Consider the following 17960-nt stretch of genomic DNA (forward strand, 5'->3'; position numbering starts at 1 on the left):
TATAATATCAAGTGGTGAAATATCACTCTGCAAGCAAGGTAAGGACCCAACTCAAAAAGAAATAAGGCCAATATTAGTTTTTGTAATCAATGTGATAATATACTCCATATATCACATTCTTAGGTCTAGTATATAGTTTTGATCTGGGTAACAGACTTCAGTAACTCTATGAAAAGAAGGAATAGTTCACAAAGCACATAATCACAGAAAGTTGACTGTTCCATGACCTGCTTCTTACCTTCCATTGTGTTGGTCAGAATGCTGGCTATGCTCATGGCTCTTTGCCTTCCAGACGAATCCTCCAGCATCTCCATTGAAATCTGGTAAGAACTTAACCTTCTCTTTCTGATTTCCGTTTCAGTGGTGGTGCCCTGCAAACCAAATACTGATGGCTCAAACCACTCTTTCCAATAAGTAATACAACACCACATAGCATTTCTTTGGTAAATCATGCCACATGCAATTTTTCCAGTTAAGAATTTTCAAGGAATAAAATGTTGAATTATTGTTAAGTTATAAACAGTTTTGTTTTTTAAAAAAAGTTATCGCAGGTAGTACTATTTAAGAGGAATTCACCAGTGGATGCAGTTGTATAACACAATTATATTACAGAAATATTTTAATTAACCTGTCACAATTTTCAAGGAAATTTGTTGTAAACATGCTAAAGTCATTTATTATTTTATTTCATTTAGGTGAAAATTATTTTTATCTTCTATCAATGATTAATAATCAGATCAATCTCCCCCCCAATAAATACTATGATTATATAGTCTCAAGGCTGAATTATTTTCTTTGAGGCTATATTGACAATATTGACATACGTGGGCCAATTTTTTTCCATGCACAAACACAGATGTACAATGAAATGTGTGTGCTTTCCTGAAATTTCTTTAATTATTTCTATATCTCTTCCTATTAAAAAACAACACATTTTAGAGTCATTTTAAAATAGCACTGTAAATATTGACAGTTGTATGAAACTGCCCATTATCAACAAATTGGTTATAATATTTAATTTTAAGAATATGAATTTTCCAGAATATGAATAGATAATTTTACAATTCTTGGTGATTATGCGTCTTACAGATTTGATGGTGAAAATGTCCATTATTTGTCTTGGTAGGTCTACCAAATTTGCAGATATGGGTTTCAAAGCAGACTCTAAAAACTGGGCCCTTTTAACCTAAAGCCATGGTCCCTTACAATGAATTCCCATACAACAAAAGCTAATGCTCCCGTACAATTCAATTGATTCTCAATATTCTATTGTTTTCCCTTTGATTAATCATGTATTATTTTTACCAGCTTTTCATTTTGAGGAAGCAGGACGGTATAACAGCCTAAACTGTCCAGGCTTTGATTATTTCAAATTAGTGAATAATGTCAGTGGCAGCTAGGTCATCTATTATCACCTCTGGGAGAAGTTGTCCAGTAGGTGACGTTAGAGCTGAAGGTCCACCCACCAAGGAAACCACACCATTGCAATCCACAGTGCTGTGCATCTTCCCATTTGCTGGAAGCCCTGGCACCATCCTGGATGACATACTGGCCTGACTAACGTTACTGTTGCGTCGCTCTCCATGTCTGTGCGGCACAAACAGTGAGTCTCTCCTGCTTTCGCTGTCTTCAAATGTGCTGTGTTCGTCATCAGCAAAGTCATTTTCAGATCCAACATCCTTTGCCCGACCTCTGAAACTGAAAATGCTTGTTTTGCTATTGCGTCTTGGGGAAAACAGGGAGCCACGGATACTCAACAGAGACTGCGGAGAAAGCAAAAAGGAATGGGATGGGGTGGGGGGAGAACACAATTATTTAATAAAAATAAAAGTATTAATATTAAAAGATCTATTTTCTTTTGAGTTAGTATAGTCTTGCTCTTAAACATGGACTATCAAATTTATAGAGGACACATATATTTTAATACTTTTATTAAAGCAAATTTAAGTAAAAGAGTGTTTTTCTGACTAACAATACTGATTCGCAATTTACTAAGTATGCAACCACTTCATTTAGTCTTCACTTCAGGTGGATTGGGTTATCATAATGCTATAGGTTAGGGACCAGATGCTCAAAAGGCTAAATGATTACTTTTGATGGGAGTGGTGGTTAAACAAATAGTAAGTAGCTTCTACTTCTTAATGCTGTAATCTGAAGGGAATGCAACCTGGAGAATAAGTTTTGGCTCAAGTGAGAATGTTGGCTCAAATTTAAAATATTTGTTTCAAATGTTGCATTGTAGCCAGTATTTCACTTCAGGATAATTTTTTTTTTTTTTTTTAAACTGCTATTTTTCCATTCCCGTCTTTTGAATTCTGAAAGAAAATTAGTTTACTCTTTGTCTGAAATGGTTTGTCTCTACCCACATGGGAATAGAAGTCACAAAACTTACCTACGATGTTGTCTTCCAAATTTGCTAACAGTTTCCCAAATGGCAACCAATGATTCACCTTATTTGAGAGACTACATGTCATAGCAAACGCAACAGAGAGGATTCCTAAACTGCTACATAAATTACTCTTCTTGTGTAAAATATAACACTGGCTTATAAAAGCAAGACATATAACATGACTTCACCAGCGGGTGGTGTAAAAAAACAGCATATACTTCTGATTTTACTTTAACTGTATTGAAAAGAAAGAGACAATTCAAAACGTTTTTTATTACAGCTATTCCCAAGTAAGTTAAGCGAACTGTTTCCTAGTACCAGAAAATGAGGATTTAGCTTGAAGTTCCCTCTAGCACATTTTGAAAGGATTTTAAACTAGCAACCCCAAATAATTCTGTGTGTATTCTAGTCTTGCAGATAGTTTTCAAAAACATCTCTATTCAGTCTGCAGAATATTTGTTTTCTCCCCTCATCATGAACAATGGCATTCCTCCTCGCTCTCTCATTCCCTTTCCTACTTCTCTTCACACCCAGGGTAATATACATACATACATATACATATACATATGTCAGCAGCAAACATTCCTGGATCTTCTCTTTCTTCTAAGCTTTAGTGTAAAACCAAATAAAATGATTTTAGTGGAAAAAACAGAAAAGGCAGACTCTGTCAAACTTATTTTTGGTTCCTCTGCCTAATTAGGTCATGCTGATTTTCGTAGGCCCCATTTTTAGCTTTATTTTTATGGCTTTTCCCAGACTGCAAAGCACCAGAATAATCTTTGTTGTCCTCTGTCTCAGTGATATTCTGGAAGGATATTATTCACTAAAAAGTGCTCTGTTCCTTTGGATTTGGTTAGATTCTCCACAGGAACTGTTGGCTGTCCAGCTTGTCCATCGGAGGGTGTGTCTATGTAATACTTAATTCCTGTAGCAGGTTTGTCTACCGAAGGGCAGACAGTAGAGGGATTTTACAGCAAAGTGATCAAGAGATTAGATCATGTGAAGACATCAATTCATCCCCCCATTAATAAAGAATGCTAATGCTTTTCATTTCCTCAGATTCCATTTAAATGATCAATATAATAACAGTTATATCCAGAACTCGTGTTTTTATTGTTGTTGTTGTCGTTTTGAGGCAGTCTCGCTCTGTCGCCCAGGCTGAAGTGCAGTGGTGCAATCTCGGCTCACTGCAATCTCCACCTCTCAGGTTCAAGCTATTCTCCTGCCTTACCCTCCTGAGTTGTTGGGACTAGAGGTGCCTGCCACCACACCTGGCTAATTTTTGTATTTTTAATAGAGACAGGGTTTCACCATGATGGTCAAGTTGGCCTCGAACTCCCGACCTCAGGTGATCTGCCCACCCTGGCCTTCTAAAGCCCTGAGATTAGAGGCATGAGCCACCACACCCAGCCCAGAACTAGTGTTTTGAAACATTTGCGTGTATGTGAATCACTCTGAGAGTTAAAAATATATATTTTTAGGTCCCAGATTTTTGGAATATGGATTCAGCAAGTAGCAGATGGGATTCTGGAATCTGAATTTTCTTTACACATTCCAGGTGACTGTAATACAGGGTGGACCTCATCCTACACTCAGAGAAATACTAACTTGGTCTTACATTAGTCCCTAGGATGGCTGAGTGTAATCACCTCAATACACCTGTGTTCTGAAACTGTCTCTGAAAACTGAAAATTGGTCTACACAATATTGGTTGGGAGTATGTGGTATGTGTGTGCATCCATTATGTATCTGGGACATGCCTTTAATTTGGATATTTTTATGTCAGGTATTTTCAAAGGCGTTCCAGATCTCTGAGTTTATTCGAAACTTCTATTCACTCTTTGGAATGTATAATAATGGGTGTGAGCGCAGCTTTCAAGGCAACAGAGACAGAAAAAGAAGATAACAGAAATAGCATTCAGAGAAAATAAACCAAAAATAACACACTGGAAGATGCAGCAGAGTGGAGGGAATACCCACAGATGTGGCAACACTTTCTCTAGGGAAAACCAGCTTTAATGTTTTAAGGAGTGAAAGGCTATCTTTCTTTGCCTCAGGCATGTCAAAACATATTTCCCAGGTATCTTTTTTATCTTGTTCTCAGAAGATAAATGTAGACTGTTTCTTAATTTTCAGTAACAAAAGGGGAAATAGAAGAAATTAGGTCTGTAAGACACAAGCATGCAGGTAGGCTTTGGATTCAAAGTGGGTTGAGAAAAGTCAAGATGGAAAAAGATGCTGGGAATTTTAAGATGTTCTAGTGGGAACAAGGAAAGTGAGTATTTGTTGGAAGTACTTAGCATTTTGAGGTTTCATTTTATACTTTTAAATACTTCTTTATTTTGTACTACTAACATATATAATCTGCTTAAAAATAAAATAATGTAATAAACAAAATAACATTTGTAATTTATGTGAATAGAAGACAGGGTGTCCACAATTTATGGCCTCTCTGCTTTGACACTTTCAGAAGATATATTTGACTTGAGCAGTATTTACTGTCTATCTTATGTTTCCTGTCCCCACCACCTTCCCTGATTCTCTTTCTACCAGATTCCTTTTCTGTTTACAGAATCAGAAATTGTAAACCGTTTATGGTATATTTCTGCTTGTTAGTTGTGTTAATGCTCTTAGCCTGTCTTTACTGGGAGATGCAAATTTAAAACTAATAGATTATTTCTTTCACTTTTGAAATTACCTATCTATCCATCTGTCTTCTGTCTATTTACAAATATAAAATGAACGACATCTACCATATGTATGTACTGTTTCTGTTTTTAGTATTAAAACATTGGCCATCAGCTAACCTCCCTGCTCTTGCCTGTCTGGGGTTTACTCAGTTCCCGCAAACCAAGTCTACCAGTTGCTCCTAAAGCACTCCAGGCATGCTACCATGTCAGGGTTTTGCACTTCCTCTATCATCAGCTTAGAATGCTGTTCCATAAGATAGCCTCTTCCTTTGCCTCCTCCAAATCTTTCCCAAAATGTCTAAATAGTGAGGTCATTGTAAACCACCCTATTTAAAATTTTTCTTCCAATTATGGCTCGTGTTCCTTTTTTCCTCCCTACTTTTTTTTCCTTAACATTTGTTACCTTCTAACGCAGTCTATAACTTATTTATGTTGTTTATTGTCCGTCTCCTTGGGAATAAATTTCCATGAGGTCAGTGAATTGAATCTCTTTTGTTCTTTGAGGTATTTTCAGCATCTTGAATTATGCTTGCCACATAGTTGGTGATCAATGAATATTTGTTGATTGGACTGAATGAACTAATCTGCAAACTTTTATTTGAGCCAAATGATGAAACGATAAAGGAAATAATACTGCTATCAAACTGCGTACATACATTTGTGAGTAATTGAAACTACTCAAAAGTTTTGTTTCCCTCATTTGAAATTCATTCATCAATTTTAACTTAATAAGAGACTTATTCTTTGTCACACAGATTTTCGATATATTGCTTAGTCCCGTAAAACTCTTTAATGTAGGTGTTCTTACTTTATTTTACAGAAATTTTACAAAGTACAACTGACTTGACCAAGGTCACAGAACTAGTTTGGCGTTGAGATATGAACACGAACGTTTGTGTTCCCTATAGCATCATTATGCTATAGTTTCATATACTCTTAATTCTAATAACTCCTAATAGTTTTAAGAATTCCAAAATATCAAGGGTGACTGTTTAAGAAAAAAAAATCTGATCTGAGAAACCAAGTTGCCCTCCAGAGCTTCAAGTTAATTCCAAATGTGTTATACTGATTTGATAATATATTTTATATTTGTATTACACAAGACAGTAATAGTTGAATTTCTTGATATTGATATTGTCTTAAATGGCTTTTATCTTAAAACTCTTTGTGTATTCATGTCCATTTTGTTCTAATATGAGAATACAAGTTTTAAGTTATTGATATAGTCTACTTTTTTCTTTAAAAATATTTGTTTACATATTAAACTTAGATTATAAAAATTCACTGAGAACTTGCATATTACCTTTTCTCCCAACCAAAAGTAAATACTATGTTGAATTTTGTGTTTATTACTTCTGTTTTTTTAGAAGTTTCTTTCTTTATGAAAAATATATCATACTTCTTGGTTGATTTGCAGTTTTTGATTAAATTAATCTTATATATTCTCTCTCGAAGCATTATTTTTAGGGTATAATTCTGATTCAAGATTGTTATGATTAGAAGCATTTGCAATTCATAGCACATGAAATTCTAATGGTGCCAAATAGTGTTCAAAGCCATAATTGTACTTATCACAGATTTTATAACTAATTATTCTTTACATCAGACATATGTAAACAATATATTAACTTACTAATCCATAAAACTTACTAAACAACAAATAATTGAAACTAATTTTTACTCTTTTACTTAAAACTATGATGAAGAACTAGGTAGTTGGCATTAAATCAGAGCACAAAATAGACTACCTTTGATGCTATTCTCTTCAAGAACATTTAGGTCATAATTTCATTCTAATGTACCATGGCATGACCCTATGCAAGCAAAATGGAGACACCATAGTCCAGTTCTCATATCAAAGGATAAATATAAAACCCAAAGAACATTTATTTTCAAAATTTATGTGTGTGTTACAATAACAACTTTGGATACCAAAGGCAGAAACTCATTCTCGAAGAAAATAAGTTTATCTGGGGTCTCAAAGTGGAAAATGTAAACAAGAGATTCCCAAACTCTCACTGAAAAGTCTGTTAGCGTAGGTTGTGTGTGTACATACACACATATATATGTATATATACACACACACAGGTTGATATATATAGGTTATATCAATATATATATTATATATATGATATCAATATATCTATATATATCAGTCCCAAAATGGTGAACATTTTATGAACGGTTTAATAAAAATCCCTTTGAAGACAGTCTATGATAAGAATTTAAACAACTATATTAAATGTTAGTTCCCCATCCCTCACTGAAGTCAGATAGCACAAAAGTGTACTAAAACAAAATACAACAAGTAAAAAGCAATCGCAATGACAAAGAAACCAGAGCACTTAGTAGAAAATCCTACCTGATGAGGGGAGCAGAATTTCTTGTCACTGGTCAGTCTGTTTCCGTCCATGGAGAAAAGGAAGCTGCTTCTTTTGACACTGTCTTCAGATTCGGATTTCGGAAAGCTGTCTTTCTCTCCTTTATTGTTTCCTTCATGGTGCTCCCTCTGTCTTCTTTTCTTCCTTCGGTTCCTCCATTCCTTAGCACTTTTGGAGCTTAACTTTGATGCTTCTGAGGAACTTTCCAACAACTCTCCTAACCCACCGATTCCACTGAAATCTCTTGAAGCAGCGGATGCTGCCGCAACTGCCTGTCGTAAAACAAAGTCAGGTACTATTTAGAACACAGAGCTTTGAAAACAGTGGAGTATGGTTAAAATGTTGCCGTTTAAGACTCATTAACTATAAGTGAAAAGTCTGTTCTTCTAGTCCTTTTGTTTTGTCTCACCACAAGAGTTTACTTAACAACAACCCTTACATTTGAAATCATATAAAGCAATATGCTAGTGTATGTATTAAAGCAAGAAAAATATGGTTTTGCCTATCTTCTGGATTGTCTTTTTTTGGGGGCGGAGGGGACAACTGTTCTCTCTATAGTATCTTCTATACTTTAAAAAGCAAATGTTTTCTTAGTGGTGGTTGCTCATTTAACTACTATTCTGATTCCATCTGTAAAATATTTCCTCCTGTGTGCACTTGTGAGCAACTGAGTAGTAATTTTTTTCCCCTCTATATCCAGTACAAAAGCCTGTTTCTTTTCTTTTTTGTGAACGCAAAACATTTAAAGTGCCTACTATTTTACCTCCAGATGGAAGTAGGGGAATGTATTAGCTAGTTTATCCTCTTCCTTCTTTTGAATTACATTTAGGACTGTAGTTCACATCTCTGTGGTCATCTTACTCCCAGAAAATTTATTATGTATCACTTTAAAAATTTTAAATGTTCATAAATCGTTTAATATTATAAATAATAACAAATGATTAACATAGCAACACACAAATTCATTCAAAGGATTATGAGAACTGCTTCAAATATTTTCTTTCCATATTGCAGCACTAAGTATTCTTAAGCACTTTGAATTTCTATACCTACTAATGAAACACAGTCAGCTCTGAGGTGAAACATAGAAAATAGTATTTTTAGACAGGAAATGATCTAACAGTGACATACAGAGGATATGAAACAATATGGTGAGCATCAAAGCTGAGTTCTCATTAAGCATATAACTATTTGAAAATGTAACCACAGAAGTGGAAACTATTAAATTATGACAATATCAGTTAAGCTTTTTACATATGTCATCACTAAATACAAACAACTCTAACTTATCTACTATATTGTTTATCTTTCCCACCAACTATAAGCTGGATAGAAATTGTATCACTGTATGCTCAGCGACTGGTATGTCATCTGACATAAATAGGGCTCAGTAAATAATTGGTGAATAAAGATTTAAAAATGTATTTTGCTATCAATTTTCTCAGACACTGGTGTGGGGGTGGGGGAAGAACAAGACATACTTAGTCTTGACTTTTCAAGACATCATAAAAGACTGGCATAACAGTCTGTATAACAACATATTTTAAGAAGAAATGGAGATAAAACCTATTTATAATACTGTGACATCACTTTGTGCTTTATGTTTCATCTTTCTTAAGAAGAAGCAAACCCTGCTAAGTAGTTTTCAGTTTTAAACTTTATGTTAACTAAAATTTAAAAAAAGATTTTAAATCTAAAATTACTATGCTGCAAATTCTCTAGGATTACAATGATCTCAGGGAGGAAAACTTAGTACTAAACATGATTTTAAATTTATGTGTTTGACCAAGCAACACACAAAATGTAACAGATATTTATTTATATTAAGCACTATATTCATAATGGAAACTCAGATATAAGACTTGATATAAGATAATGCCCAGCATTTAAATGAAACACTAATTCAGAATTTAGATATTTATAAAATTTTATATAGTCACATAGCCAGGTTTTTAATCAAATTATTGATCATCAGTATCACTTTTAATATAATTCATGACATAAAATGAGAAATATTAAGTACATTTTATAACTCTGACTATATATGCAAAATAAAGTAAATAAATGAATCACTTATCTGTAGCAAGTTAAATACAGTTACATAGTGATTGATACATATGATGTACCTAATATACACCATTTGCTGAAACAGTGAATATATATATACACACATACCCCTTCTTATCCAAATAAAGTCCTTAATTCTCTTTTCCATTTTATATAGACACAAACACACAACACGCAGTGTTAATCATTTATTGACTTGTTTGTCCCTGGAAACAAAAGAAGTGGTGGTCATAGTCCCTCACCATAATCCTAAAACTTACATTCATTTAAATCACTTCCATATATATATATATTTAGATGGGGTCTCACTCTGTTGCCCAGGCTGAAGTGCAATGGTGCAATCTTGGCTCACTGCAACCTCCATCTCTCGGGTTCAAGCAATTCTCCTGCCACAGCCTCCTGAACAGCTAGGATTACAGGCATGAGCCACCATGCCTGGCTAATTTTTGTATTTTTAGTAGAGACAGGGTTTCACCATGTTGGCCAGGCTGATCTCAAACTCCTGGCCTCAAGTGACCCACCCACCTCAGCCTCCCAAAGTGCTGGGATTACAGGTGTGAGCCACCGCACCTGGCCCCAAACTTTGTTTTGCATAAGATGTTATTTCCCTATGTATTCTGGGTAACAGTTCAAATATTTCAAAACCAAAACAGATTTCTAAGGCAACAAAGGTAACCTCTGACACATTTTCTGTGTCACTCATCAACTCAAATTTGTCACTTGTTCCACTTCCAGTGATTTGCCAATTCCCTCAAAGGCAGATGTTTCCTGTCATCTCTCATGTCTGTGTACCTGTTTATACCCAACTCTGTGATTCTACCAATGTCCTGCATATTAGAATAATAGTGTTACTTTCACAGCCAACTTACTGAATTCCTCTTTTAACAAATAAGAAATTTCACTTAGTATTTACTCAGGAAATAACATTTTCTTATAACATTTTTGTGTGATTCAAAATAGGCTCTGTAACTCACTGTATCTGTGTGTCCATAAAAATATAACCACATAACTAATACTTCATTCATTTTACACATGTAATCCAGTTAAAATCCCATTCAAAGCTACAAGACATTATACCTATTTCTGTTCTACTCCAATTATATTAGATTTCTTAAGAGCTACTATTTTGAATTTTGTTCCAGAGCTTACTCCCAAATTTTTTCCTATATATAGACTGCTATGGGATATACCAAGCTGGGCAACATTAGACACTTAAATATCACAATTTAAATGCCAAACACAGTTAGAATGAACTAGGACAAAACATTGATTTCTTTGCAGGGTTTGTGTTTCTCCACGTTATTTTCTCATGCCTACACAATGACTAGCCCTAGGTGCCCCTCAACCAATAATAAACAAAGATGGAAGTGATGTTAGCCTTCATGAAGTCATTGGCTAGATAGTAAGTTTTGAAGACTCATAGGTTGTTAGTGAGACTTAAGCTACACTGCAGCATAAATGATCTCATAGGTGCACTAATTCTCTCTCTTTGCCTACAATTTCCTCCCGGGTTCAACATTGATAATTTACTGGTCATCATTACCTGTGTTGTCAATAAGGAACCAAAATGGATTTGGCACTGTGCTACTCCAATCAGTACTATACTTTACCTTGGATAAATTTAAATTTTGTAGGTATGAAGCTATAGCTGAATCAAACTGTGATGTTTTTGTCACTAAAATTCAGTAACTGACTGCTAGGGTTAATAGAACTGATGTTTTTTAGCCGAATTCATCATAATCATAGGTTCTTTAAACTTCTACTAGACATAGCGCATGTTTATTTCTAAGTTCGAAAAGACTATACTCTTTTAATTGATGCCATATTTTACCCTAAAATGGCTGAATTTTAGAATAACTCATTTCCGTACTGTATTATCTGTGTAGCATTTTCAAGCACATTAATTTGTCTGCTTTTATTAATGATAATAGAAAAACCCAGTGCTTTAAAATACAATCATAAGTAATTTATGAATATTATTTCCTATAACATTTATTTAAAACCATGAAATAAAGTATTTGCCCTGTAAATAGCTATTTTATTTTATTATCTTATAAATGTGTTTTATTTATAGCGATATAGAATAAAACTCTTCAATAATTCAAATGTAGAACTTTCTGGCAAGCATGAAGTATATTTTTAAATATTTTCAAGTTTCACCAAATTTGTTTAGAGTTTTCTATATAAAATCAATAAGGTATATCCACATTACTACTTTGTACCCAATGGTAAGATGAAAGTGGCCAAGCCAGCATGTTCACCCAAAGCTAAGTCTATGGTTGAGCTCAGTAATTCACTAAACGATTCATTGCTGTATCTCCATTTCACCAAAAAAATGCCTTGAGAAAGGACCTAATGCTATTTGTTGTGTATCTTCAAAGTAACTCAGAATTGTTAAAAACTTAAATTTTGAATATACCAATTTCTAGTATATACTGTCATCCAAAGAACACTTCAAATATGTGGAGCCATTCATCTGAAAAAAAAAAAATCCTCAAAAAAGTCAGTGCATGAAAACAAAATTGGATTTCTGCTTCTGGCCAAAATGGAGTAACAGAGACCAGATTTACTCTCTTCTGAAGCAACCAATAAAACAGACAAAATACATGTTACAGTGGTTTTGAAGACACTGGACATCAGATCAGAATGTTTTAAGATATTGGAAAACGGAAAAGCAAGCAAGCCAGCTCTATGCTTTTCTTAGCTTATGGTCTGGAACTTCCAGACTATGATGTAGAGAGGAAGTACCTCTGCAGACTCCATGAATGGATGAGATGAAGCTGAATCTAGGAAAGTCAGGGTGGCTATATAGTTCACAGAACAGGGTACCACAGAGGCGACAGTTGAGCAGAGAGAGAATTCTAGGGATCTCAGGTTCACCTTGAGTACTGAGAAGATTATTCACCAAGCATGTGTCTTAGAAAACTACCTGAGGCCGAGGATTAGAGGGAACACCACCCAGCAATCACACTGTGCCAGAACCGTGTCTGTTCCTATACTGGCAAACACTTCCTTTTAAATGGGCATTGGGTAGAGTATTAGGAAGGGTCTTGATTCATTAGTGAGGAATAATTAGTCTGAGAATAAATAGTATTCTGGTCCTGTCTATTTTCAAAGGTTTAAAGATACAAAAGGATCAAACTGCGCATAAATGACGTAACTATATCCCAGATTGACAGTGTCTGGAATTCAATTGAAGATTGTCAGAAACAGAAAACTGCAGAAATATATGACCCATAATAAAGAGAAAAATTAATCAAAACTGACCAAGAACTGACACAGATGTTCAAATTAGCAGACAGGAAACTTCAACAGTTGTTGTAACTGTATTGTGTATGCTCACAATATTAATTAGAGATATATGAAATATAAAAAAGACCCAGATCAAGCTTGTAGAGATGAAAACTACAATGTTTCAGATGACAAATATACTGGATAAAATTAGCGGCAGATTAAATGTGCAAAAGAAAAGATAATTGACTTGAAGACAACAATAGAAATCATTAAAATTGCAATTGACAAATGGGGTTTAAAACTCATAGAGAACTACAAAGGACATAAAACAGCCAAAAAACAGCTTTGGAAAAAAAAAAAGAACAAAAAGTTGGGGACCTACACTATCTTATTTCAAGACTCATCATAAAAGGTACAGTAATTACGAGAGTGTGGTGTTGGTATAAAAATGACAAATAAATCAACTGAACAGAATAGAGTTCAGAAGTAGACACACTCACCTATGGACAACTAATAATTGACAGAAGTTCAAAGGCAATGCAGTGGAGAATGAATGCTTTTTTATATGCAGTTGGAATAATTAGATACTCATATTTTTAAAAAGTCAATCTAATGAATGCTTTTTTATATGCAGTTGGAATAATTAGATACTCATATTTTTAAAAAGTCAATCTCAACATATCACCCATATGTTATACAAAAGTTAATTTAAAATGGGTTATTGACCTAAATTTAAAGCATAAACATAACTTTAGAAGAAAATTTAGAAGAAAATACTTGTGGTGTTGACTTGGCAAAAGTTTCTTCGATCCAAAAGAATGATTTAAACAAAAAAGCTAAGAAATAGTATGCTGGATAAACTGCACTTTAAATATTTGAGAAGCATATATGTGAAAGGACTTATATCCCAAAGAGTCAAAGAACACTCAAAACTCAATAATATGAAATCAAACAACCTAACTAAAAAAAGGAGGGGATTAAAGATTTGAACAACCACTTCATAAAAGAAGCTATACAGATGGAAAATAAGAACAGAAAAAGATGCTTATCATTAGTAATTAGGAAAATGAAAATCAAAACAGCAATGAGATACTTATTTGAATGGCTAAAATTACAAAGACTGGCCATAGCAAATGTTGGCAAAAATATTGAGAAATTATAATTCTAACTGGCATGAATAGGGTTTTTACTATATCTTTGCAAGAGTCTTCACCTTTCAGTATATGGATTTTTTTTTTCTGTCTTTTAATACAGTACTGTGTTTCCATCTCTTCTCCTCAACACATTAATACCCCATTCACTATACCCCTAGCTCACACAGACTTTAATATTGATAAAAGTCTCAAGTTGGCATCTAATTTTAGACACCTTCCTGATATCCTGATGTGGGCTATAGCAAACACCTTTTTAAAATTTTTTGTTACAGAAATCCCAAAGAATTGTTAATCATAGGTATATATAGTTTTCTTGTCAACCTTTAAAATCAATTAACTTCAGAACAAAATCTCAAATGTCATAATTAGGGGTGAATCACTAATAATTGGAAATATCAGTTTTATTTCTTTTCAAAATTAAATAAAAAATTAAATTCCCCTCTTAGGTTCCATGAGACAATTCCATAGTAAACCTTATCCCTAATGTATTTTCTACCCACTGGCTGATTTCTTTATATACAGTGTCTAAAAAGTTTATTCACCTCTAACTTCAGAAACAAGTCCATATGTGAATATTTTTCTTTTTCTAATGACAACGCCGGTATATGAAATGAAAAGGCAGTACGAATCTACCCTCTAGAGTAGAACACTATTTCTACTTAGAAACTAATAATAATAATAATGATAAATCTTTGCTTTTATCACTCAGTACCTGAGCTTCTTCCTGTTGCTTTTTAAGCTGTTCGAGCATCTGCTGAAATTCAGCCTCTTTTTGTTCTGCTTCTTCCAATGTGGCCTGATTCTGTTCCTCATAGGCCATGGCCACCACAGCCAGGATCAAATTCACCAAATAAAATGAGCCCAAGAAAATGACGAGGACAAAAAATATCATGTATGTTTTCCCAGCAGCACGTAATGTCTAGGAGAAATGGGGGATAATTCCATCAGTATTTTAGTATAATGTCCCCAAATAAATATCTGGTGACCACAGTTAGATAGTCAGCAGACTAATTCGCTTTTCAGTATCCAGTTTCTTTTCACCAAGAGTTTTTTGGTATTGATATGCTCAACACACAAAATTAAGAATCAGATTATTTGAGGCTTGACTGCAGTCTCGTTTGATATAAATACATTTTAAATTCATATATAGTGGATATATATGTGAACCCCACTATAATGCTTTTATTAGAGTTCATATGCAGAGCAATAATATGACAAGTGAGAGCACTGAACCTTTAAATCCTTTCTTTGGGATTCCATTTGCATTGCAGTCTGTTCTCCATACTATCGATAGATGACTTTTGCTCCCCTCCTCTTCTAGTCTCAGTTAATAGCTAGAGCTTTCATTTGAAATTTTCACATCAACATCATTGATTTTAAAAATATTTTAACGTGTTGTTTATATACCCACAACTGGATTATCAATTCCTCAGAGTCATGAACATTATTTGCATCCCCATAGTTCCTAGCAGAATGCCTTTCACATGAAAAAAGTTCTCAGTGTACATATATAGGTACTGACTCAATGAGCAATTAGGATTCCAGGCACACTTGCTTTATACTGGACCCTTCTCTGTATTCCAGAGTGTTATAAGCAGGTCCCTTTCCTTTCCCTTTCCCTTTCCTTTTCTTTTTTTGAGATGGGGTCTTACTCTGTCATCCAGGCTGGAGTGCAGTGATATGCTCTCGACTCATTGCAACCTCCACCTCCGGGGCCTGGGTGATCTTCCCACCTCAGCCTCCCATGTCGCTGGGACTACAGGTGCACACCACCATGCTGGGCTAATTTTTGTATTTTGGTAGAGATAGGGTTTTGCCATGTTGTTCAGGCTGGTCTTAAATTCCTGGACTCAAGTGATCCATCCGCCTCTACCTCCCAAAGTGCTGGGATTACAGGCATGAGCCACCACACCCAGCCTATGCTTTTCATTTCTTATATGTCTATAAAAGTAAATGTTATGTATGCTCATTTGGACATTACCAACTGGTAAAGATTCTCCCAGTAGTCTTGAGTCATGAGTCGAAATAGAGACAGGAAAGCCCAGCTAAAAGTGTCAAAGCTTGTGTAGCCATAGTTGGGGTTTCGACCAGCCTTCACGCAGATATATCCTTCTGGACACTGGCTATAAGAGAGATAAATGGAGGTAGGGACAGTATAGAAATTACAGCAATTTCAATTGATTTGACTTATAGGAATTTTCAAAACCCAAAGTTGCTATCTGTGACGAATTATCTTGCTTTCATTTCCAGAACACTTTAGGTGATTGCTCACCATGAAACTTACCAGACGACATTCACTAGGAAGACCAATAGAAAATTTAGATGCAAAGAAATATTTACAGACATTCAGAATGGCAGAGAGCTAGCAACCACACACTTTTGGCTCTGACATCACCATATTTCTACTCTTTACAAAGTGGCAAGAAACAATAGTTAAAAATTAAAAGCCAGAAAAAAGCCAAAGAGTGGGGAATCAATTAACCATTTCAATAGCTGGTTTTATAGAATTTTCTAAAATAAAGTTAATATTTATAACAATTTTGTATTTACAGAAAAAGTATGAAGATAGTACAGGCCTCATACATTCCATGCCATTTTCAATATTGATACATTGTTATTATTTAATTGAGACGGGATCTTGCTATGCTGCCCAAGCTGGTCTCAAACTTCTGGGCTCAAGCAGTCTCCCACCTTGGCCTCCTGAAGTACTGGGATTACAGGTGCGAGCCACCGCACTCAGCCTTAATACATTATTATTACCTAAAGTTACTATTTTATTCAGATTTCCTCAGTTTTTTTCTTTTCTTTTCTTTTCTTTTTTTTTTTGAGACGGAGTCTCTCTCTGTCACCCAGGCTGGAGTGTAGGGGCATGATCTCGGCTCACTGCAAGCTCCGCCTCCGCCTCCTAGGTTCACGCCATTCTCCTGCTTCAGCCTCCCGAGTAGCTGGGACTACAGGCACCCGCCACCATGCGCGGCTAATTTTTGCATTTTTAATAGAGACGGGGTTTCACAGTGTTAGCCAGGATGGTCTCAATCTCCTGACCTCGTGACCAACCTCCTTGGCCTCCCAAAGTGCTGGGATTACAGGCATGAGCCACCGCGCCCGACCCTCAGTTTTTTTCTTAATGTCCTTTTTTCGTTCCAAGATCTCATTCAGGATACACATTCCGTTTAGTGGTTATGTCTTTTAAGGCTCCTCTTGGCTGTGACAATCTCTCAGACTCCCCTTGTTTTTGATGACCACAACAGTTTTGAGGATTACTAGTCAGATACTTTGTAGAATGCCCTTCAATTGGGATTTGTCTAATGTTTGTCTCATGATTATATTTAGGTTATGGATTTGTGGGTGGAAGACTACAGAGGTAAAACGTCACTATCATCACATCACATCATGCCAAGGGTACATACTTATCACTATGACTTATCACTGTTGATGTTAACTTTCACCACCTATCTTGAGGTAGTGTTTTCTTCCTTTTCCATATGTACTCTCTGAAATAAAGTCACTGTGTACAGACCACATTTAAGGAAACTTCAGCTATGATCTTAAGTATATACAAAAATTATTTGAAATTATTCTGCACAGGATATTTGTCCATTATTCATAATTTGTTTGATTATTCAATCATTGCAATTAACATGTAGTCATGGAGATTCGTTTTATATTTTGGATTAAATTCAATGATATTTCATTTATTTACGTGTTCAAATTGCTTCATCTTTGGCCATTGGAAGCTCTTTCAGTTGACACCTGTAACAGTTTGACATACCCCATGGTTGTGGGTTGCATTGTTTGTTTATCTTTTAACACTTTCTTACTTTTAAGCACTATCAGATGCTCCAGGCTCATCTTTTATAATTTCTTCCCCAGTGCTAGAATCAACCATTTCTCCAAGGAGCACTAGTTTTTTTTTTTTTTTTTTTTAATTGGAAAATGGTATTAGAAACCAAGATCTGGGTGCTAGCTGTGTTTGTTGCTACTGGGGTGTCATTGCTTCTAGGCTGTCTCAGCTGACAGAACAAGGAGATATATATGTTTATAA

At 34.9% G+C, this 17960-nt stretch overlaps 1 protein-coding gene across 8 annotated transcripts in view; it reads right to left on the minus strand.

Annotated features, from left to right (window-relative positions):
- The window catches only part of SCN3A (sodium voltage-gated channel alpha subunit 3), a 116149-nt gene that overhangs the window by 50404 nt on the left and 47785 nt on the right, over positions 1-17960 (minus strand). For 3 of the 8 annotated variants that reach the window (XM_021923683.2, XM_021923684.2, XM_021923685.2), the window contains 5 exons: positions 15897-16038; positions 14628-14834; positions 7442-7732; positions 1416-1763; positions 239-371 (listed from right to left, as the gene is read on the minus strand). In XM_021923683.2, the coding sequence (XP_021779375.1) occupies positions 239-371; positions 1416-1763; positions 7442-7732; positions 14628-14834; positions 15897-16038 (1121 nt within the window). Of the gene's footprint in view, positions 1-238; positions 372-1415; positions 1764-7441; positions 7733-14627; positions 14835-15896; positions 16039-17960 lie in introns of those variants that run through there. The other 5 variants (XM_021923689.2, XM_021923688.2, XM_021923687.2 and 2 more) reach the window with 4 other exon arrangements.

The sequence above is a fragment of the Papio anubis genome, chromosome 10 (assembly GCF_008728515.1).
Source record: "Papio anubis isolate 15944 chromosome 10, Panubis1.0, whole genome shotgun sequence".
NCBI classification, from domain to species: domain Eukaryota; kingdom Metazoa; phylum Chordata; class Mammalia; order Primates; family Cercopithecidae; genus Papio; species Papio anubis.